General features: G+C 35.5%; 1 protein-coding gene across 1 annotated transcript in view; it reads left to right on the top strand.

The window, feature by feature from the left end:
* focad (focadhesin) overlaps positions 1–23,752 on the top strand; it is a 65,580-nt gene extending 41,828 nt beyond the window's left edge. Inside the window, exons 24-44 of the mRNA XM_051114794.1 lie at positions 3,270–3,311; positions 3,671–3,779; positions 4,663–4,779; positions 6,492–6,730; positions 6,854–6,943; positions 7,039–7,189; positions 9,280–9,399; positions 9,597–9,719; positions 10,072–10,149; positions 13,305–13,376; positions 13,706–13,808; positions 14,477–14,557; positions 14,630–14,758; positions 14,866–14,981; positions 16,821–17,081; positions 17,174–17,263; positions 18,376–18,553; positions 21,740–21,837; positions 22,067–22,318; positions 23,170–23,245; positions 23,362–23,752. Coding sequence (XP_050970751.1) covers positions 3,270–3,311; positions 3,671–3,779; positions 4,663–4,779; positions 6,492–6,730; positions 6,854–6,943; positions 7,039–7,189; positions 9,280–9,399; positions 9,597–9,719; positions 10,072–10,149; positions 13,305–13,376; positions 13,706–13,808; positions 14,477–14,557; positions 14,630–14,758; positions 14,866–14,981; positions 16,821–17,081; positions 17,174–17,263; positions 18,376–18,553; positions 21,740–21,837; positions 22,067–22,318; positions 23,170–23,245; positions 23,362–23,435 — 2,599 coding nt within the window. The 3' untranslated portion in view covers positions 23,436–23,752. The remainder of the gene's footprint in view (positions 1–3,269; positions 3,312–3,670; positions 3,780–4,662; positions 4,780–6,491; positions 6,731–6,853; positions 6,944–7,038; positions 7,190–9,279; positions 9,400–9,596; positions 9,720–10,071; positions 10,150–13,304; positions 13,377–13,705; positions 13,809–14,476; positions 14,558–14,629; positions 14,759–14,865; positions 14,982–16,820; positions 17,082–17,173; positions 17,264–18,375; positions 18,554–21,739; positions 21,838–22,066; positions 22,319–23,169; positions 23,246–23,361) is intronic.
* Positions 23,753–24,055: the final 303 nt, after the last annotated feature.

Raw genomic sequence — 24,055 nt, 5'->3', positions numbered from 1 at the left:
TCACTCATTTTTTCAATGTGCAGAAAACCTAAACACTCCGTTATCAAGCCTTTTGATTTTCTGAGTAGTATGACATCATATTGTTCAAGCCCCGCCCACAGCCTCTGAACGACTTTCCCGTATTTCCATATTTCTGCCCTTAGCCATTGTACGTTGTCCACCATTTTCTCCATGCTTGAGCAGCTGTAACAACAACGTCTTATAAGCAATGCAGGTGTTTTGTAGCTGGATGTAAAAGTAAACATAAGTATTTTCTCCTGACATCAGAGCTACTGAGGACGCAGTGTATTATTTTTGTTTTTGATGGTAATGGTCAACCGAATAGACAAAAAAACGAAAGAGAGGGGCTCATTATCATTTTGTTTAATAAACGTCATTTAAACATCATTATCATTTAAAGAGACATGCACCAAAACTGGTTGCTGTGCACGGAGCTGTTTTTGACAGAGAAAAAACATGTTGTTTTACATGACTGTTGAGGAATTTTTTACCAAAGTACCAACTTGTGGAAAATGGACATTCAGTGTCCCCTTTAAGAATTGCAGTACAAGGTAAAAATGCTCCTATGTGTATATTGTTTTTGTAACATACAGTCTTTTTTTAAGGTTTGAATGCTAAAACAATAGATACTGTATATTTACACACTTTCTGATTGTCAAAAGTTAGTTGAACATTTTTACTCAGTGAGTAGCATGATAAAACCGTCCACTCATACATCATTTTGGTAATCAGTTGTTTGAAAGGCATTACAAAATGCTTCAGAATAGTTTTGAGAAGCTGTAACTTGATTTGCTTGCAGATGCCATTTGATTCGATACAATGACTTTTGCACACCCATGAAAAGATTTTAACACAGTAGGAGCAGATATGTGACCCTGGACCACAAAACCAGTCATAAGGGTCAATTTTTTTGAAAATGAGATTTAAACATTATCAGGAAGCTGAATAAATAAGCTTTCCATTGACATGGTTTGTAAGGATAGGACAATATTTTTAAATTTGGAATCTGAGGGTGCGAAAAAATCAAATTTATTGAGAAAATTGCCTTTATTTGTCCAAATGAAGTTCTTAGCAATGCATATTACTAGTCAAAAATTAAGGTTTGATATATTTACGGTAGGAAATGTACAAAATATCTTAATATCTAAATGTACAAATATCCTAATATCTAAATGTACAAAATATCCTAATGATTTTTGGCATAAAAGAAAAATTGATATTTTTGACCTATACAGTGTGTTTTTGCCCATTGCTTCAAATATACCAGTGCTACTTAAAACTGGTTTTGTGGTCCAGGGTCATATAGTTTTAGAGTTTTTATTAAAAATGGATCTTAAACATAGTGTTGTTGTTGTTGTTTCACCATGACAATAGTCAACAATAGTCTGCCATTGTTTTAAGAAAGAAACAAATGCAAAACTCACTTTGCTTACTTATATGTAGTTATTTTTAAAAGGCTTATAAATGTAAATTAAGCTACAGATGTAAAAAAAGTTCAAAGGAACCCCTAAGAAGTACAGACGTCATAGCTGACCATAAACAACTTCTTGTAATGCGACTGTGAATTATATTTCATCGTTTTTAGCACAAAAAGCTTAGCACTTTGATGACTTTGTCACGATGAATGCTGCACTATAATGAAAGCCTCTAAAGAGTGAAGTGTAATTGGAGCTTTGCACCATAGGGAGGAATGTGAAGGTATTATTTTATACATCTTGCTTGTGTCAAACCATCCAGAGCTGTTGAATTGTGATTGCTCTGGCCTTTTCAGCTGCTTTGAAAAGCCGTTGAATGGGGACTGACATTTCAAATGCATGCACATCACCATTACACAAATTCATATAATCTTTCAATGTAAATCTGTTGGCATGTATAGGCTGTTATTGTTCACACGGTCTCTCGCCGTAATATGCCCTATCGCATAACCACGCAGTCTGGCAGAACACCATAACTCAACCCCCGGGACGCCATTTTGACGGCCTGTCAGCCGATGAGTGATTGATGGGATAACATGTTCAGATGGCAGCCAGAACTTCATTCCCCATGGCATCACGAATTCTCGTTTGTTCCGCAGTCTTTGTGCAATACAGTTATTCCTCTCGTGGGAGCTCAGGGCAGTCCGTACGCGATCACGTGCCCTGAAGCATGCTGGGAGGGTTGGATGGTATGAGACCACTGGGATTGTAGGGTTACAGCTTTTGCTCCTGCAGAAAGAGATGTCAAGTAAAGATGGTTTAAGCTGGAGGAAATGAGTAGGGCCCAAAAATGTGAGACCAGTATGCTTCTGTTTTGCTTTTCTCCAATTTAATGACATGTTTCTTCTTCTGTTACATTACAAGCATAACAATTTGAGTGAAAAGTTCAACTGAAAAATAATAAATGTATTTTGTATTTTCTGTCACTTTTTATACTTCATTTGTTTGTGTAAAACCTGAAGATCATATCGATGAAGACGATCTTGTGTTTCAGTAAAAGCAAGACGTTTTGTTATCCTTTAAAACTGATTTTGATCATCAAAATGACATATTTAAATGTGTTTTTCTGGTGAAAATAATTTTCTCATGCCTTAAAACAGCTTGAATGTAACTCTACCCCCTTGCCTCATTTACTATACGTGGATCTATGAATATGCAAATTAGCCCCGCCCCCCACGCAGTCACACCTGCCAGAGCCCTGTGATCCACTAACTGAACTGTAGTAAACGTGATATAATGGCGAAACACGGATAATGACTGATAAAACTGTTTTTACTAGCGGACAACTACAGTAGATACTGTAACATTTGTTAAAGTTACTTACTTGACGATGCTGTGCCCTCAAAATCCCTTGAAGGCTCGAATGCAGCCCAGTATGCAGACGGCAATGCGGGCTGTTTCAAACCGCATTTCTGGGACGGTCTTTGGGAAACTATAGTTTTAAGGAGAAAATACTCAGAAATGGTGTTGATTAATGGACTGGGACATGGTTTGTCCAAAAGCATATTAAAAACACAACATAGACAAGTAAACATAAAAATCTTTTTTTTTTTTTTTTTTACTACAGGGGGTCTTTAATATGTTTCAAAATCTTCCTGCGTTTCCATGTTTAAATTGGATGAATCCCAGTTTTTCAATGCGGTCTCAGACTTTTGGGACCACTTGTACTGTATGTAGTCATGCGAATGGTACCTGGGCTCTTAAATCACTGCCTGAGGAGATGAAAGCTCTTCTTGTTAGTCTGTGGAGCATTTTAAATCATATCTCTGTCTTTCATTCTCTCTCTTTCCTCAGGGTCAGAGACCAACTGACTGATGTGGTCAAATCCGCCGCCAAGTAAGTTACTGATATTCTTTGTTTTGTTCCCTTTTTTTGCCTTTTTTCCCCCTTGTTTTCTCTTTTCAAAGCTAAATGTCCGAACTATTGATTTTTTTTCTTTTCAAAATGTTTTATTATTAAACAAAGTGCTTCATATTCAGCATCTGCAGTTAGCTTTTATTCACTGTAGTCTCTTAAGAAAGCATTTTTCAGTGGTTTATCGATTACATGTAGGCGTATAATTACTCACAACCAACGTTTTCAGGCCTGTTTGGGCATCGATGAAAGTAATCATTCAGTGTTGCTTCATTGTTGTTCTGTTTAAAATTAGCTTGTATGTGTATTAATATTTTATCATTTTGTCTCCGTTATGACAGAGATAGTCCAGTTGTTCAAGGTAATTCTATCCTGGCACTAAGTGGGCTGGCTGTTGTCTTAACCAGATATGAAAGCAACCTTCCTACACAGTCTGAAACTGGACTTGAGGTGAGATGCAGCTTTTTTTGTGGCTAGTTGCGTGAGCTGCTTAGACTATAGTCTTATAAGGTGGTCACCTAATTTGTTTCTGCAAGACTGGTCAGCTTTTTAAAGTCTGATTCTGGTCTACTTTGAAAGGTACGACTGATTACCACTTGGCTAGCTGCTAGATAGTCAGACTAGATCGTAAAGGGATAGTTCACCCAAAAATTAAAATTCGATCTATAATTACACACCCTCATGTCGTTCCAAAGCCATAAGACCTTTGTTCATCTTCGTAACACAATTAAGATATTAATCCGAGAGCTTTCTGACCTTCCATAGACAGCAATGTAATTACCATGTTCAAGGCCCAGAAAGGTAGTTAGGACATGGTTAAAATAGTCCATGTGACATCAGTGGTTCAATTTTAATTTTATGAAGCTACGAGAATACTTTTTGTGCATGTTGAAGACTGACATAGAAGAGATGTCAGTGTTGAATAAAGTCATTATTTTTCTTTTCTTTGCAGACAAAAAGTACTCTGGTAGCTTCATAAAATTAAGGTTGAACCACTGATGTCACATGAACTATTTTATTTATTTCCTTACTGTCTTGAACATGGTAATTACATTGCTTAGAAAGCTTTTGGATTTTAATAAAATATCTTAATTTGTTTTTCGAAGATGAACGTCTTGTCGGGTTTGGAATGACATGAGGGTGAGTAGTTAATGACAGAATTTTCATTTTTGGGTGAACTATCCCTTTAAGACACAGTCTTAACATGATGACTATGTTTATGCAACTGGCCCCAGAAATGTCACTTTTTCTGAACATTCTGTTGTTTTCCTTCTTTCCTTTTCCAAAAAAAGCCTGGAAAACTTTTCAATAAACTGTCATTTTCTATTCCTAGGTGGGTCCAGACATCCTTCCCACAGTTCACTGGCTGTCGATGGTGATTGACACACTGCTCAGCATTGTTAGCAAGAACAGTAACCCTAGAGGTCAAGTCTTCCCATGGTTTATTCATGTGAGTTGTAACTCCCTTGGGTGGGGTTTTTAAGAAATTATTTATTTTTAGAGATGATATCCATTTGGTTCCAGTAGTGGTACACACTGAACCTTATTTGAAACCTATTGAATATTTTGTTTTATTAAATTGTTTACTATGAAGTCTATAATATAGCATCTTCCTCACTTTTCAAGAAGTAATAATACCATACTGGTAACACATTTCAATAAGGTTCAGTTGATTAACATCAGTGCAACATTTTTACAGTAGTTGATAGTGTAAATTAATGATAATCTATAGATACAGTAATGTTTATTGTTAATTCGTGTTTGGGATCAGTAGGATTTTTAATTCTTTTTAAAGAATTAAAGTTTCTTATGCTCATCAAGGCTGTGTTTGATCAAAAATACAGAGAAAATGTAATGTTGTGAAATATTATTACCGTAAAATAACGTTTTTCTATTTTAATATACATAAAAATCTGTTTTATTCCTGTGATCAAAGCTGAATTTCCGGCATCATTACTCCAGTATTCAGTGTCATATGATCCTGTAAAAATCATTCTAATCATGCTGATTTATTATCAGTGCTGAAAACAGTATTTTTTTGAAACCTTTGATACTTTTTTCAGGATACTTTGATTACTAAAAAGTTAAAAAGAACAGCATTTATTTAAAATAGATATCTTTTCTAACAATAGACACGGCAATTTAAAAGTTTGGGGTCAGTAAATTTTTATTCTTTCTGTTTTTTAACGAACTATCACAGAAAACTATCACAGGTTCCAAAAAAAATATTTGGCAGTTGCCAACATTGTTAATTCTAATAATAAGTCAGCATATTAAAATGATGATGAAAATTCAGCTTTGCATCAAAGAAATAAATTATATTTTAAAATATATTAAAATTAAAACCATTATTTATATTGTTATAACATTATGCAATATTACTGTTTTTTTCTGTATTTTGATCAAATAAATGCAGCCTTAATGAGCATAAGAGATTTCTTTAAAAACACATTACAAGTCTTACTTGAATGGCAGTGTACGTTTAAAATATATTAATGTTGACAACTTGAAGTATTGTTTAGTAGGTGTAGGACACCTACACTACTGTTCAAAAGCCCGAGGTTTTTTTTTTAAATCAAATGAATACTTTTATATAGCAAGAACACATTAAAGTGATCAAAAGTATGAAAATAAAGACATTTATAATGTTACAAAATATTTCAAATAAATGATGTCCCTTTAAACTTGTTCATTAAAAGAATCCTGAAAAAATGCATCAGTTTCCAAAAAGATTTAGCAGCACAGCTGCTGATAATAAAAATGAAATATGTTAAAATAAAATAAATAAATAAAAATGAAATAAAATATTACCAGTATATTATATTAGATTTGTAAAGGATCATGTGACACTGAAGACTGGGGTAATGATGCTGAAAATTCAGCTTTGCCATTATAAGAATAAAATGTGATGATAAAATATGTTAAAATAGAAAACAGCTGTTGTATTTGTATCATGTTTTCACTGTATTTTTGATTAAATAAATGCAGCATTGGTGAGCATAGGAGAGTTCTTTTAGAAAATCTTACCAACCCCTAGACTTTCGGTCAGTATTGTAATTAATTAACTAACCTAAACAAACAAAACCTTATTAACCCATATTGATTTTTTCCCTATATTATAGTGCAAATGTGCCTTAATTTTATTTGTCTCACTCTTTTTAGCGCTCATACTCCGGTGAGAACACAGCAAGTGTAATTGCACGCTCCTGTGCTGCTCTGGGACTGGCGTTGTTGGTGCCAGTCCTGGTGACCTCACGCAGAGAGAACATTCCCGCTATACTGGGCACACTAGCGGCGGGGCTGCCAGGCTCGCCCACCGCAGACGAATCTCAGGCACTTCAGTTTCACAGTGGACTGGCTCTGGGCATGTTTCTCGCATGGCTACACGATGAGAGAGTCAGGTGTGTGCTGAGTGATACCATAGCAGAGATGTGTAACTCCAGTCTGCCTGTAAAACAGAACTTGAGCGCATCACCAGACAATTTTTATAGCTGTATCATGTTTAACTGATGTGTTTACTGCAGTGATATATCTGGGCTGTCAGTGGCAGAGCTGCTGATGAAACATCTGGAACAGCTGGAAGATTGTTGCTTTAATCCCAATCTGGAGTACAAGTTAGTTTATGTAATCAGTTGTATCTACAGTAGATTCCTCATTCCTCCTATACACTAACAGGCTCAAACATTTGTTTGCTCTTTGTCTTTCTCAGTGCTGGTTGTGTGTTAGGTGTTGGGTTGGTTCTGAGCTCTCTCAGTAGCAGTAGTCAATCCGAACGGGACCGTGTGCATGTATCTGTCACGCTGGAAAGACTCCTGCAGACCCTGCAGGACAGCAGCAATATGAGCCGCATGCAACAGGAGGTAAAACCATGTTGACTGTGGTGTTGACAGGTGACGTCTTGAATCTTTAGTTGAGAAATGGATTGGTATTTTGCCTCTTTTTAATACTTTGCATTTCAGTTCAGTTTATTTCTGAATCACATTTAAAGCAGCGACAAGACTGACCAAACCTCTGTACAAACTAGGAAGACCATAAGACAGATGATAAGACAGAGAGCCAAAAGAAGACATTACAATGAACCAAAAGCCAATGAAAAGAGATATGTTTTAAGACTAGATTTGAATGCAGATAAGGTAGAAGCAGCCCTAATGTAGTTTGGAAGGCTGTCCAACACTTTAAGCGAGTTTGGAGAATTGGTGTAAGTTCTGATCTTCGGTCCTTTGGCTTTACGAGGGTAAATTAGACAGATAGCTTAGCGTTTGGTAATGTAAGAATTTATAGACAAGTAATTTTAAACTCGGAAGGGGAGTAACATGAGTAATTTCTTTTACATTCTTTCAGAAATCGCACTGCTGCATTTTAAACCACTTTGATATACTGTAATAAAGGGAGTTGCAATAATCCACCCAAGACATAATAAAAGCATGGATTGCAACTTCCAAAGACTTCTCGGAGAGAAACAGCTTAGTTTTAGCAAGTAAACAAAGATGAAAAAAGCTAAAACCAATCACAGAGCTGTTTTTTGAACTCTTTTTTTTTTTTTTTTTTTTTTTAGATAATTGTCAAACTCCACACCTAAATTCCTCGCATAAGGGAAACAAAAGGTCGTACTGTAGATATCCAAGATTAATTTGCTCAGAATTTCCCAAACTGGGGATCACAAACTCATGGCTCATTATTAATGGATTAGTTCACTTCCAGAATAAAAATTTCCTGATAATTTACTCACCCCATGTCATCCAAGAGGTTCATGTCTTTCTTTCTTCAGTCAAAAAGAAATTAAGTTTTTTAAGGAAAACATTCCAGGATTTTTCAATTTCCATTTTCCATTACAGCCAACAGGTTGAAGGTCCAAACTGCAGTTTCAGTGCAGCTTCAAAGAGCTCTACACGATCCCGGCCGAGGAAAGGTCTTATCTAGCAAAACGACCAGTTGTTTTCTAAAAAAGAAATATTTATATACTTTTTAACCACAAATGCTCGTCTTGCACTAGCTCAACCTCATGCATTACGTAATCATGCATGTGTGATATAGGCAGAAGTGTTTACAAAGTGAATGTGCAAAGAAAGTCACCCTTTAAAAAAAAAGGTAAAACAACAATGTTGGACGATTTTGAAGTTGGAGGAGAAAGTTAAGTTACCCTAACTTTTTAAACCGAAGTACACAGACGAAGAGCTAACTGTATTTGACTTTTCCAACGTAATTACATACACAAGATACGCATGTGCGTCTTAGAGCTAGTGCAAGACAAACATTTGTGGTTACAAATTATATACATTTTTATGTGTACTTTTTTTTGTTTGTTTTTTTTGTTTTTTTTTTTTTTTTTTTTTTTAAATTACTGATCGTTTTACTACACAACACCATTATTCCTCTGACAAGATCGTGTAGTGCCCTTTGAAGCTGCATTGAAACTGCAATTCGGACCTTCAACCCATTGGCTCCCATTAAAGTCCACTATATGGAGAAAAGCCCAGGAATGTTTTCCTCAAAAACCTTAATTTATTTTCGACTGAAGAAAGACATGAACATCTTGGATGACATGGGGGTGAATAAATTATCAGGATTTTTTTATTCTCTACGTGAAAGAATCCTTTAATAAAATCAGAAAAATATAAAATTAAAATAAATGAATAATAACAATAACAGTAAAATTAAATGCAAGTAACATAAAATGCTTTCTAAAACATGCAAGTGTGTTAAAAATATTAAAATAATAACATAAAATATCAAAGATCAAATATTTAGGAATGACAAATATTTTTGGCTGACAAAAATGTTTTATAATTCCTGCTTAAGATAAACAGTGTTTACAAATTGATGACAGAATTTTTCCTGTAATGCAGTGAAAACACAACTCTTTTTCGCCCATCAGTTGCATCTAAATACTTTTAGTATTTGTGCATCCAAACATTTCTTGTGTCTTTTATGTGTTTCTGTCGGGTGTCAGGTTTTGGCCTATTCTGTGGCGTGTGTTGGAGTTTCAGCATTTAGTTCAGGCATTATTGAGGCCAGTAAGGCAGAGGAAAGCATGAACACACTTCGCACCCTAACAGAGGAAAGCCAACAGGTGAGAGCTGAAATCGACTTTATAAAAATCATACGCTAAGTCAAAAGCTATTTAAAAATACTTTATTGTTTTTAGCTGATTAAAATTAGCTACTAAGTTTGATTTTAGAACTAAGGTTGGTTTTGTATTTTGTGCATGACTGATTAAAAACAAAATATTTAAGTCACACTTTCTGGCACTTGTTCTGTGTTTTTTAGACACCAGGCTTTGCTTTGGCATTGGGACTGACAGTATTTGGACTCTCTTCTTTCGGTCACGGTAAAGCGGTGGACATCCAACCTCGTCTGCTGGCTGCCTGGACCAAGATACTTCTGGCAGAGGTGATTTAGTGAATCATATTGTGCTCAAAATGTATTGTTATTTCCGTATGTTATGCATATTTTACACATATGCCTGCATGTAAGGCATGTGGTCACAATTTTATGTGGCACAGCCACTTTATTATCCATACCAAAGCTGCTCTAGTTAAAAAAAAAAATGCCAGTGGAAAGAAACAGTCAACTTAAAAATTCAGTGTGAAACAAATGTAGTCTCCCTGACTAGTGAAAAACAGTGAGTTGTTGAGCCACAGTAAGTGAACTGTATATCAAGTCTTTTTCTTCCCAGTGTCTTAGTTTAGATCTCAGCTTTCATAAGGGAGAAACTAAACTGTAATTTTTTTCATTTCTCCAGGGTTGTCCCACAATGCAGAGGCTGTCTGCCCTCAATGGACTGATCGCATTAGTGGGATCGGAGACGGCTCTCATTCAGGTAATTTAATGTGTAATTCGTGCTCATGTCAAGCCTTGTGTTATATTTGTACCTGGCAGGATGCTAGAGACTGTTTCGGTTTAAGATATATGTGTTGGCATTCAGTACCTTCAGTGCAAGACACTCTAGCAGTGTAATAAATCTTACTCTTTACAGCTAGAAGGCTTTTTCCCTCATCCTAGTGAATGTTAAATATCATGAAACATCACTTTCTCATATATTACCCTACATTAAGTCCATTATCGTATGTTGAGGTGCCATTAGTGATAGCAGTTAAATGCCAGTCTCGTATGGGCACTGGCCTTTTCACCCACACCTGTGCCAGGCTGCTCTTTGTGTGGCAAATTGCACTCCTCCATGCCCACCCACTTTCCAGACGCTCGTACACACACACACAGCGAATGCCGTCTCGCCTTTTTAAATGCAAATGCCACCATACTTGGAAGGTAGCCAGGAAGTGTCGCCATAGTAACGGTAGGACTTGACAGCGGTCTGCAAGGATTTTCTCTCAGTGTGAATCCGAGCCTTGTGAATGTCTCGGATTACTCTGCCGCCCCATAGATGAAAAGATTGTGTTAATGTGTCTTTAAGCGACTTAAAGTCACTGAATAAACACTTTAAAGCACATTTCAGCGCATTCAGATGCCCTCATCAGTCGATTCGTTCTTGAATTCAAATCTTGAATGTAGCTCATTTAGCTGGTGACTGTTCCTTTTAGATCAAAAGTTGTTTAAATCCTCTCAAACCAGTGATGCTAACAAGATTTTAAAAACCGATTATTCTCTTTTTAGTTGTAGATGTAGTTTTGTAACTTTATGCAAGTACAGGTAAGGAAGTAGATCTCAGGCACTTTGTAACGGTTGTGGCTATGAGGGATACAGCTCTGACCGGAAACTAACAATGAAATTAATTGCTCTACCTATTGGATACTGTTTTTTTTAACATCTACACCTACCCCAATCCTAAACTTAGCCCTTACTGTAATACAAAAACAGTTTTATTGTTGTACAGTGTGACAGAAATAATGTTAGATTGATGTGCGCATGCCCAGTAGCTAGAGCTGTATTCCTTCTAGCCTTAACCCTTTGTAACCTACATGAAAGTAAAAAGCTGTAGGCATTGATATGGCAGTAACAGTAGCTGACCACATGAGGGTACTGTAGGGTTAAAATAATCCAGTATGAGAACGTTAAATGTGAAAACAAATGAATCCTTTCTATTTATTGTGGAATTTGTAATTTTGGTAGGTTTACAACTTGTATTGAAGCTGAATTTTTACATAAAATGTAAAAAATAGTAAAGTGTATTATTGAGGAGCATCATATTATGTACTTTTATATGCATAAATAGAATTGTAGGTTAGATATTTTTGTTTGTTTTGAAAAGAAGTTTCTAATGCTCACCAAGGCTGCATTTATTTGATCAAAAATGCACTAAAACATTAATACCTTAAAATAGAATTACAATTTTAAATTAAAGCTGCAAGCAGCGTTGAAAGGGCCCTCGCACCTGGACTCACCACCACCCAGGGCTGGGCAATATGCATTTAAAGTGGTAGATATAGAAGGAATATGCCAAAGTCATTTATATGTGCCAAACTTCCTGCTACCAGCTAGTGGGGCTGGATATTGGCATGTAGATGTCTTCAAGCCAGCACTTTTATCAAACATATGATGGTTGGCGCAGATTGAATATGGCATGCTTGAGATCTGCAATTAAGATCTGCACACGCTTGTATACCAGGCTTATACCTCTTCAAAAAATCTTTATTAAATGCTGCATCACAGGTCATAAAAATACGTGCAAAGAGTGCAATACGTGTGCAAAGGTGCAAATGTTTTCGAGACAAAGCTCTTCCTCAGTGCCACATGAATTGGCGCACACCTGCACCACGTTAAATCAGTATCACCATGGACATCATAATATGCGCGCAGGCACAAAACACACCACATATATATCCAATGTCTTAAAAGTGTTTCCTTATACATGTATTAATAGTAAATATGCTTAATACCTCCGTATAGAAAAAAGATATAGATATATAAATCCATCCAATCCTACACACATATATAATCTTATGAATCCATAAAAAAATGTTTATATAATTTTTACAAATGTATGCTTGACGTATCCTGTTGCCAACAGGTGGCGCTATGATTATAACTGAATATTGGCTTTTAGATGTCTTCAAGCCAGGAGTCTTACCAAACATGTGAATTTTGGTGCAGATTATGGCTGAGTTACAACAACTATTCGCATGGCAAAACATCAAACTTTGTCAGGCTGCCACATACACGCCCTTTAACGAAAACTTAAGATCTTTGCAAATTAACATTGCAAAGGCCTTTAGATTAGACTGACCAAATATAATGTTGATGTCATTAAATCTCTAGGAGGAGTTCATTAGAGTGTAAAATGTCACTTCCTGTTGCCTGCAGGTGGCGCTATGGCTATGACTGAATATGGTCATGGGTATATGTTCAGGACAGCAGTCTTTTCAAACATGTGAATTTTTGTGGTGCAGATCAGTAATTTTATGTCTGAATCATGAGCGTCGGAACCATTGAATGTGGCACTTTTGAAGATATGATATGATATGGGACCCACCCACTTTTACCGTCTCTAATTCGGCGAATGTGTCTGCGCAATTTATAGGGTGCCATCAGTAAAATCCATTCCACATGACGAATGCACTAATAGATTAAGCTCTATGCTCACACGTATGAACAGGCAGCATCTGGGGTGGAGGAGTGGACGGAGCGGGCGCATCAGGCGCAATCATCAAACATATTTCACAGGAAGCGGGCGCATCACTGTCTTTACTAGGTGTGTTTAGGGAATATTCGTGCTGCACTCTGTAACACAGCAAAGTAAACAAAGCATCTGAGCATATCTGCTGCTCAGATACACCTAACCCTACCCAATACTTATTCTATACTCTTTGATTATTTCCTTCTTTTTTTTTTAAATGGTTGTGCAAACACTTTTAATTCATGCAACTGTTTTATTTGTTGAACTGGCCCTTGATGGAGAACACCAACTCTGACTAGTGACCTCCAGTTAATTTGAGCTTGATGCCCCGCCACATATTCATAGGTTTTTACTCTGTCCTAGAACCCTTTGACTTTCAGAAAGTGTGTTTTTATCTCCATTAGCTGAAGAGCGAATCAGAGGAGTCCTCACAACAGCAAGGCAGACTGAATGAGGTCATCCGTGCCATTACACAGGTTAGAATACAAAAAAGCAAATAATTGACCATTTAACACCAGATTTGTCTATTCTTTTTCTATTCTGTCTGTTTTCTTTTTATTTATTATGAAAAAAAACTTGCTATGTGTACTAACTGGGACTTGTCACAGCACTTACATATTGTTGCTCTTTTGTTGATTTGATTGCTTCTGTGAAGCAATGAAATGCAAATGTGAAATGAATTTGAAATACATCAAAAATGTGTTTAAAAAGTTAAATATGTATACTGGAAGTAAAACTATAGTTTGAAGTAAGTTTTTCTTTTTTTGTTTGTTTGTTTTGCTGTCATGTCCATCCTCCACAATAGATCATCACCTTCTCAGGAACAATAGGTCTGCAGTCTAATGGAGCATGTCTGCTTGGACACTTGCATCTGGCCCACATGTCCAGCAGCCACAGTCGAACTGCAGGTGAAACTGAATTTATTTGTTTATTTTTTTTTTTTTTTTTTACTGTTTTTGTTGATAATAATAGAGAAAATATTAAAATAATATAATAAAAATGCATTATTATTTTTATTGATAGTAATAGTGCTTATGTTTTGTCTTTTTCTTTTAATAAAATGCATATTAATATTAAAACATTACAAGACATAATACAAAAAAAAGTTACAAATCTAAATGGATATTGAAAGATTCATTCAAAATATATATTATTTTTGTTGTTGTTGTTATAATTAATAATAATAATTAAATCTAATAAGAATATTAATAATTACATAACATGTTATGCTATTAAAATATATTATTAAAATACTAATTGTTGTTGTTAATAATATTAATACTAATAATAATAGATAAAATAAATACATTATTATTATTTTAATTGCTACTGCTACTACTAAAAATATATTTAAAAAATAAGGTAATAAATGCTGTAGAAGTATTGTTCATTCTTAATTCATGTTAACTAATGAACCTTATTGTAAAGTTTTACCATTTAAATAATATAATCATTAAATATATAATTATAATTATGTAATATAATCAATCAAAAATAATAATAATAATAATAGATAAAAACTAATCAAAAATACGTTTATTATACCAATCAAACATGTTTCCACCCCCTTTAACAGTTCCTCAGGACTTTGGTTACCTCCCAGAGAAAAGTGTCATCCGAGCTTCAGTAGACTTCATCACTGAAGCAGGAAGGAAAGGTAACACACAATTTAATGCTGTCTAATAAAAAACACATTTCTATTGCTTACTAATGTTGTGATTCTGCACAGGACCTGAGATCACTCCTCCACACCTAGTGAAGACGGTGCTGGCAGCATTAGATACAGTCGGTGGAAGCTTCCAGTATCCTCCAGTCAACTGGAGTGCCATCCTCTCTCCACTCATGAGACTCAGCTTTGGTGAGTTTCCTGTTCATCATCATTATGAATTAGTTCTCTGTAGGAAATACCTTATTTTGTCTTTTCTGAGGATGTATGATGTTGAAGTGCTCACCTGTATCTGTCAGGTGAGGAGGTGCAACATCACTGTTTAGCATTAGCTGCCAGTCAGGCCCAGTCCTCCCAGAGCGCCTCACTTTTCCTCGGCACCTGGCTTGTGCCTCCACTGGTTCACAGCCTGAGTGTGAGTATTTCTTTCTCTCTATGTATAAAACATGTCTCTGTCACTCATTTGGTGTCTTCATACAGACTTCATCTTACGATGCTGGGTTATCACTAATATATAAGAGATTTTAGTATTCAGTTGATTAATTGACACTGTCGCTCTTTAGTATTGAACTTTTTCACCTAAGTGCACCTTTTGAGCTCACTTAGAATACACCCACCCAGAATACCATAGCAAATCAAATTTAATTTCAATCAAATTTCATTTTCCATTATAATTATGGCTTCCTGCGATTATGAAAATGAAGTAATCAAGTGATCATTGCTCACAACAATGCTTTGTTTTTTTCTCGTCTTGTTTTCTCTGTTGAATAAATGTTTATTAGATTTCAGAAAGAAAATATAAACAAAAATGACAAATTTTATATCTTTTGGCCAATAGGTGACACTGTGCCAAGACTACTCATGTGCCCTCAGGTCATGCTTGGTATAACACATACCAAGTTTGGTCTGAATCCGCTAAAACACTGCAAAGATATAGCCTCATATCTATTTTTGCACAGATTTCGTCAAATTAACACGTTTTACGAAAGCGGTTTGGTATATCAAAAAGCTTTTGATAACTTTTTGCCAGCATTGTCTTAAGATGATCTAAGCCCATTTTGGTGAAAATCTTGCATTTTTCAAAAAATTGCGAAAAATCTTGACCCATAGAAATTTACATTTTGATGTGCATTCAATTCAGCATGAGCCATTTTGGCCTATTGGTGGCACTAGAGAGTTTGAGTAAGAGACTCCAAATTTGCTATGGTTAATATTAAGACTGTCCTTTATCTGTGTGCCAAATTTCAGAACTTTCCAAATTAAAATTGAACAAATTTCCGTTGAAGCATTGCGAAGATATAGCCTTATGTTCATTTTTGCACAAATTTCGCCGAAGTCGTTAACACGCTTAATGAAAATGGTTTGTTGTATCAAAAAGCTTTTGATAACTTTTTGCCAGCATTGTCGGAAAATGACCTGAGCTGATTTTGGTGAAAATCATACAAACCGTCTGGGATGATTTTTCGCAAAATTCAAAACTGCAAAGAAGCTTGACCCATAAAAATTGAAATTTTGATGTGCATTCAATACGGCATGAGCCATTTTGGCCTAGTGGTGGCACTAGTTGGAGACTCCACATTTGCTATGGTTAATATTGAGATTGTCCTCTATCTGTGTGCCAAATTTCATAACTTTCCAAATCTAATTTCATTTCAGTCAAATTTCATTTTCCATTACAATTATGGCTTCCATTACAATAATGGTTTCTGAGGAATCTAATGATTATTGTTCGCAACAATGCTTACGTTTTGTCTCGTCTTGTTTTATACGTTGAATAAATGTTTATTAGTTTTCAGAAAGTTGTGAAAGTACACTACAACGCAGATTATTTGATTTTTATTTAACTTAAACATAAATAGATGTGCTTCTGTACAGTTATATTTAGTTCAAGGAAGTCCACTCTTACAAAGACAACTTAAAGAAGTTTAATAAACCAAATAAAATGAATGTTTTCAGTGATTTATGGTAACTTTAGCAATAATTGAGCTCTACATGGCATTGAGTTTTACATGTGCATTTTCTAAACCTAATTTTCACTAATTTGTTAGACCCTTTGGAAAGCTTGGTAAGGTTTAATGTTATTTTCAGAGATGCCCAAAAGTAAAGTAGCAGTTAGTATCCAATTATCTCATAGCGTTATCACCTGTGTGAACTTCATCATGGCTTTCTGGATTCAAAATGCCATACTGTTTTGTAATTTTCATTCAGTCTGCTCTAATTGTCTTAATTTTCTCAAAATCTGTACCCGCAACAGCTCCGCACTAGGGCTTCTCTGTACGAGTGCCTGAGCTCCTGGATGAAGCACGTGGCTGAAGACAAACTGCAGGTTTATGTGGACAGTCTGGCAGTACAGCAGTTTGTGCCCAACACACGACCTCAGCGCCGAACCTTGTGCCTGTCCATCCTGCACGGCCTGTCCAAAGCTATGGTGGTCCCCAACCCGCCACAAAACTGCTGGACCGCTCTGTGTTCCACCACTGAACAGATCTATAACCTCTTACCTGATAATATACCGGTATGTCCTAGCAATTGGGAAGATGTTTTATAGTCAAACATGCTTCTAAGAACTGCTGTCCAGTGATATTTTTTTTTTGTGTTGTTCTGTAGGCTGGTGAGCTGGACCTGTATGAAGCCATGTGTTCATGTCTGTCTGAACTGAGCGACACCGAGATCGACCGCATAGTTAAAGTCACTGAGGTATAATAGAAGTGATGTATAGCTTTATAAATCTGATTGTGTTGAAATGTTTCATCATGATATGTAGTAATACCACTGTGCCTCAGGGTAATGAACCCATTTACTCACTTTGCAAGCACAAGACGCATAAAAAAGACAAAAAACGATTACTAATGTCTGAGGGATGAAATGCCTGTTGTCTTTCGTTAACATGTAAATTATGAATTTAACTATGAATTGCTGATGCCAGCATTTATGATGTTTTATTATAAGCATTTTCTTAACACATCAGCAGAAAAGAAGTGTTTTATTGTTATGTTTATTGTTGTATTTTTATGTATGTTCATAAATTATGTTTTTTACTTCGTTGTTTCTTCATGAAGACGCCTTCTGGTCTGTCCCTAACCACATAAAATAAAATAAAAATAAAATAAAATAAAATACAATAAAATACAATAAAATAAAATAATGGAAGTAAGGATTTACTGACCATAATATTTAAAGGTTATGCATTAACTATTTATATGATGTAATGGATATAATGAATGTAACCACTGTGGATCCATTATTGTGTTTGTTAACCATTATTGCGTTTACGTTTTAAAATATATATTTTGGTGTTGTAGTTAAGCTAGGGGCCAGTTCTATTAGCAGCAGTCAGTTTAGATATTCTGCCATCAGCAAAGTCTTTGATTAATTGACTTCCATTATTACACAGTTCTGCCTCCAGGCAAAATGTCTTAAATGTATTCCAAAATATGATTTGTTTTTCTAAATTTGTTGTTGATTTTAGTAATAAGGCTCATTTTATGCAGGAAAATTGAGGGGTTTTTTTCTCCCCCAAATATAATACATGCATAATGCATAAATGTTTGCAGTGATAAATAGTTATGCTTTCATCCATGGAAGGTTTTCTGCTCCTTTCATGATAATTAATGATAATCATAATTCATGGCAAGAGCATAGGACAGCTTCTGCTGTTTTGTAATTTATCATGTAATGTAACAACCATTCCAAAGCAATTTACAAGTTAAATTACTTGCTCAAAGGTACACTGATAGTGGCTAGAGACATTAAATCAACCGATATACAACCCGAACACAGTTCTCTTTGTTTTTGTGCTCCCTCTACAGGCTAATGTTGAAAAAACAACTTTCATCCTATCCTACCTGACCTCTAAAGGCAGAGTCCCTCTCCTCGGACTCAATGATGTCATTAGTACCGTCCTTCAGGTGGGGAATAAGAAACAAATCAGCTGGCTTCTACTGCAGGCCCTCCACCAAACACGCTTTGCCTCTAGTCCCAATACAGGTATGTAGAAAATGCTAATGTAAATACTAGTATAATTATTGTAAAAAGTTGCACTGCTGTTTAGAAGTTTCAAAAGGTCAGAAAGAAATTAATACTTTCATTCACCAAGAATATTGAATTTGCAAAAAGAGACAGTACACAGATTTGATTTTATTAAAATTATATTTTAAATAGATGCTGTTTTTTATACTTTGTTCATCAAAGAATCCTGAAAAAATATATCACTGTTTCCACAAAAATATTAAGCAGCTCAACTGTTTTCAGCATTGGCAATAATAATAAATGTTTCTTGAGCAACAAATCAGCATATTAGAATGATTTCTTAAGGATCATGTGACACTGAAGACTGGAGTAATGATGCTGAAAATTTAGCTTTGCCACACAGAGATAAATTAAATTTTAAAACATATTAAAATGGAAAACAGTCATTTTAAATTGTAATAATATTTAATGATATTACTGGGGGGTTTTTACTGTATATTTGATCAAATAAATGTATCCTTGGTGGGCCAAATCATACTCACCCCAAATTTTTAAACGGAATTGTAAATTGTATTCTGTATTCTATATTATATATATATATATATATATATATATATATAAGCATACTTATATATAAGCATAATATATACATTACTTGGAATAATAAACGGTAACTGAAACAAAATAAATAAATATATATGAACAAATATAAATAATTATCAAATGTGTATATTGTTGTACAGTGCAACATGTCTCATTTTTATTTAGTTTAACTTAATGCACTAAGAAACTAAAACTGAAATGACAACTATATAGACGACTATATAAATGAGCTGCAAAAAAATACCAAAATATACAACAAAATTAAAATAAAAATGAAAAATATAAAAATAAAAAATGGTTCAAAATATGAATAAAAAATATTTTAGTATCTTGATGTTAAAATGACACTGATTCTTATATGTAGAGATGGCCATATCAATCCTGAAGTATCAATATATCGATATTGATGCAAGTATCGAAAGTAGCAATGCTTAAATAAAAACATCTCGATACTAAGGTGTGATTTATTTGCTAGTGATTTTGTTTATTTAGCAAAACAATTATGCATACAATATACTTTGAATTGGACGAATAACCTATGTTGGCGAATAATTGTTGCGAGTTGATGCAAATGTTGCAAGGCAGAATCAACCAACCACAGAGAGTATTCACTCACTTTTGACAGTGCATTCAAACAGGTCTACTTTTCCCAAAAGTATCATAAGAAAGCACTGAAGCTTTTGGAAATGGCAGCCCAGAATAATGCTTATCAGAGGACAGACGAAAACATGTTTTTTTTTTTTTGTTTTTTTTTTACAATAATCAAATTGAAATGGTAGCCTACATAGTTTCTGCAGTTACATTTATTTAAACGAAATATTAAAAGTTCATATTGATCATGTTGTATTCTATAATGTTAAAGTGCTCCTATTATGCGATTTTAAAGGTTGCTAATATTGTGTCTCCGAAAACAGGTTTACATGTATGCAAGGTCAAAAAACACTTTAGTTTTCTCCAAAAATAGATTTAATTTTACCTCATTTCTAAATGATTCGGAAATGACTCGTGCGAAGCATTTCGAAGAGTCAGTCTCTCTAAACCCCTCCTTTCAGTGAGCCCTCACTGCTGTGATTGGTCAGATGGCGCAGTCCTTTATGATGTCTACCGTGTACAGCGTGTTTTCATTATTGCCATAACTGAATGACAGCCCTGGAGACTTGTCAATACATAGAAAAGATGGCATTGATTTTACCTTACCAGTTCGAGCCGGAGTCAATGAAACGGCTGAAGTGGCTGATCGACAAGTTAGCACGGACTACCGTGAAAAGTGCTCACAATTTGTGCTCACAATGTAAGCGAACCGGGCACACCTCTATGTTGTAAACTGCAACATTGTATAATGCATTAAGCGGCTTTCACACCGAATGTGGAAATCGCTGTGCTGGCTGATGGGTTCAGCACAGCCCTTCAGAGCATGGCAAAAGTTCAACTCATTTGAACTTTGAGCGTGTTGTGCACGCCAGTGGTGCGCTCCGATGCGCATGCGCTTTGGTCGACACAGAAACAAGCCATCCTCACGTGGCGCAAGCAATTGAAATGAGTGGGTTTCAAAGCTTTGTGTGCCATCCTTTATCATTGCTCCAACTAATGAGACAGACAGACAGTCTAGCTGCATCAATCACAACTTTTTAGACTACAGTGGGCCCACAGCTGAACAACAGAACTAAAGAAGTGTGAGTTAATCGGTTAGCAAGACATGTGCAGGGTTGTTACACACCATAACAAACACAACTATGTATTTTGAACAATCGCTAGAAAATAAAATCTTTGTAGATTCATCTTTTGGAAGTGAATATAAAACAAATTTACTCTCACAGCGTAGGATACAGCATCTTCTCGACATGACGTAAACCACATTGAAATTTTACTGAGTTTGTGGGCGGGCAAGTTTATTGCGACGTAGAACGTGGGCGGGCATTATGCAAATGTTACTTTGTGACGTGCAGCCATAACAGAATAAGACTCGAATTCCTGACGACGACTTTTTTTTTTTGATAGACAATAACTTTATTTATCATGCACTGTCGGCTTCACAACTTTACAGATAGTTTATGTTCACATACAGCTACATGACACACTACATGAAAGATCATATTTGAAAAGGCATAATAGGAGCACTTTAATATAAATCATACACTGTCAGAATAAAAAGGTTGCACATCTCTGTGGCAGTCCCTAATGAAAATGATCCATGGTTTTATTAAAATGATCATAGCTCAACTAGTATTTGTAGATTTCTACGGTTACCACTACAGTAAACGTATTTTAGCCAACTGTAAACAAAAATATAACCCAGTAAGTTGCCATTAAGGCGTATTAAATAATTAGTAAAATGCATTTCAAATATGAAGTTAAGTGGGTATCATTAGCCATTTTACTGTTAGTAAATAATATATTTTTAGAATTTAAAAGTTCAGTTTAGAAGTATTGTATCAGTATCGATATCGACGATACTGGCCTTTAAAAGTATCGGTATCGTATCGAAAACAAAATAAGTGGTATCGCCCATCCCTACTTATATGTAACCATTTTAAGTGTCCTATTTTTAATGAAATTGAATCATTTTGTTGTTTCAGAAGCAAATGTTTTGTTTGTTTTCAGGAGTCTCTAAACGAATGGAGTGGCTTTTGGAGTTAATGGGCCACATCAGAAATGTAGCATACGGATCTCCTTCTGTTAAATGCGTCAATGTTATAGAGGTATGTGCCGTATGACTGCACTGCAAAATCTGTTTGCTTTAATTTATTGGGTTTCTTTTTGGTCGCTTTATGTGGATTTGCCTCTCTAAAGAGCAGTTGCTGCCATCTGCCTGGTGTTTTTGGGCCTTATGATATAAACAGTTATTTTCTCTTTAAAACACATTACCAGCAGCAGGAAAGATACTACCCATTCACTGACTTGAGCATAATGTCCATCATCACTTCGCAGGGCACAGATTTCCTCCTCGGTGTGTTTGCTGCAGCAGTGGTGTCTTGGGCTGACCATTGTGCTCCGCTTCTTGTTGGCATCAGGGCCCAGTGGTTTCCCTGGCAGCAGTCCTCTCTGAAAACAGAACTGTCCCATGACCTCTATGTCAACCCTGATGCCACCGAGCTGTCGGTCGCATCATGCCTACTTGGAATCCCATACAGCATGAAGCAACTACTCGCCAAAGAGCCATGGAAGTCCCAGTCACAGAAGGTATGGCATCTGTTATCTTTCATTTTACAATTTAAATGTGTAGTTCTGCTGAATGGTTTTTAAACACTACTTAGAAAAATACAACTTGTACAATTTAAGGTATTCATATCCATTGCACAAATGGTGCGGATTGAGTTACACACCAAATTGCAATACAAGTTAAACGGATATTTCACCCCAAAAAAAAATCTCCCTGAAACCAAACTTTAAGGTAATGTAGATAGACAGGGAAATATTAAAGGGATAGTTCACCCAAAAATGAAAATTACCCGATGATTTACTCATCCTCAAGCCATTCTAGGTGTATATGACTTTTTCTTTCAGACGAATGCAAGCACGGTTATATTAAAAAATGTCCTAGCTCTTCCAAGCTTTATAATGGGAGTGAATGGCTGTTGAGATTTTGAAGTGCAATAAAGTGCATTAATTCATCATAAAAAATACTCCACATGGCTCCGGGGGGTTAATAAAGGTGAAGCGATGCATTTGTGAACCACAAAACCAGACTTAAGTAGCATGAATATATTTTTAGCAACAGCCAACAATACATTGTATGGGTCAAAATTATTGATTTTTCTTTTATCTCAAAAATCATTAGGATATTAAGTACAGATCACATTCCATGAACATATTTTGTAAATTTCCTACTGTAAATATATCATAACTTAAAAAACTTTTTTTTTTTCAGATTCCAGATTTTCAAATAGTTGCATCTCAATTTCAAAAAACTGACCCTTATGACTGGTTTTGTGGTCCAGGGTCACAAATGTCTTTACTGTCTGTTTTGATCAATTCCTTTTTTTTTTTTTTTTTAACTTATCAATCCAATCTTTCTTTCCTCATGTCATCAGTTCATCGACTGGCTCTTCAGTATTACAGAAGGCCCTGAACTAGGTTTCTCTAAGACTGCCTTACTTACCGCCAAAGGTGAGACACTTTGTTGTAAAAATGTGTTGATAACAAGAAGCAAAGGATTGTTACACAATGCACAGTACAAATGGAATCTCTCATTTGACTCTCATTTGTATGTCTTTCCATCTTAGCGACTCTAATGGCTCTGAGATCTAGCCCTGAGTTCAAGAAGAAGGGTGTGTGGACCAGGGCGTATGGCTGGTAATCCTATTCAAATCTCTGACACACCAAGGATACCATTTGTTTACATGCATATTCAGAGTAGCATCTACATGCGAATGCTCTCTAGCTCACAAACTCTAGTGATTAACCCGATAGTGATAAACTCGTCTGTTACATACCAGAATGAACACTGACATGTTTAAAAGATTGGACGTAGGTATACCATAGTATTCGTTAACAGTGCATAAAAATAGCTTCAGAAAGCATCATGTTATTTTCAACTTTCATGCATTGCATGTAAAATGTATTGACCATTTTTGTGACCAATTAGGTATGCAAAATAAAAAAATGATGGTTGAACCACTGATGTCACATGGACTATTTTAATGATGTCTTTACTACCTTTATGGGCGTTGAACTTGTCAGATGTGCTGCTGTCTGTGCAGGGTCAGAAAACTCTTGGATTTCATCAAAAATATCTTACATTGTGTTCCAAAGATAAACAAAGGTCTTACAGGTTTGGAACGACATGAGGGTGAGTAATGACAGAATTTTCAACTAACATTTTACCAGCACAACTGTTATAATAAGAAGTGTTTCTTAAGAGTGATTCCTGAAGGATCATGTGACACTAAAGATTTGAGTAATGGCTGATGAAAATTT

This window comes from Labeo rohita, chromosome 7 (assembly GCF_022985175.1).
Source record: "Labeo rohita strain BAU-BD-2019 chromosome 7, IGBB_LRoh.1.0, whole genome shotgun sequence".
Taxonomy (NCBI): domain Eukaryota; kingdom Metazoa; phylum Chordata; class Actinopteri; order Cypriniformes; family Cyprinidae; genus Labeo; species Labeo rohita.
Note: the sequence above shows the minus strand (reverse complement) of the source record. Positions and strands in the feature narration are given on the sequence as shown.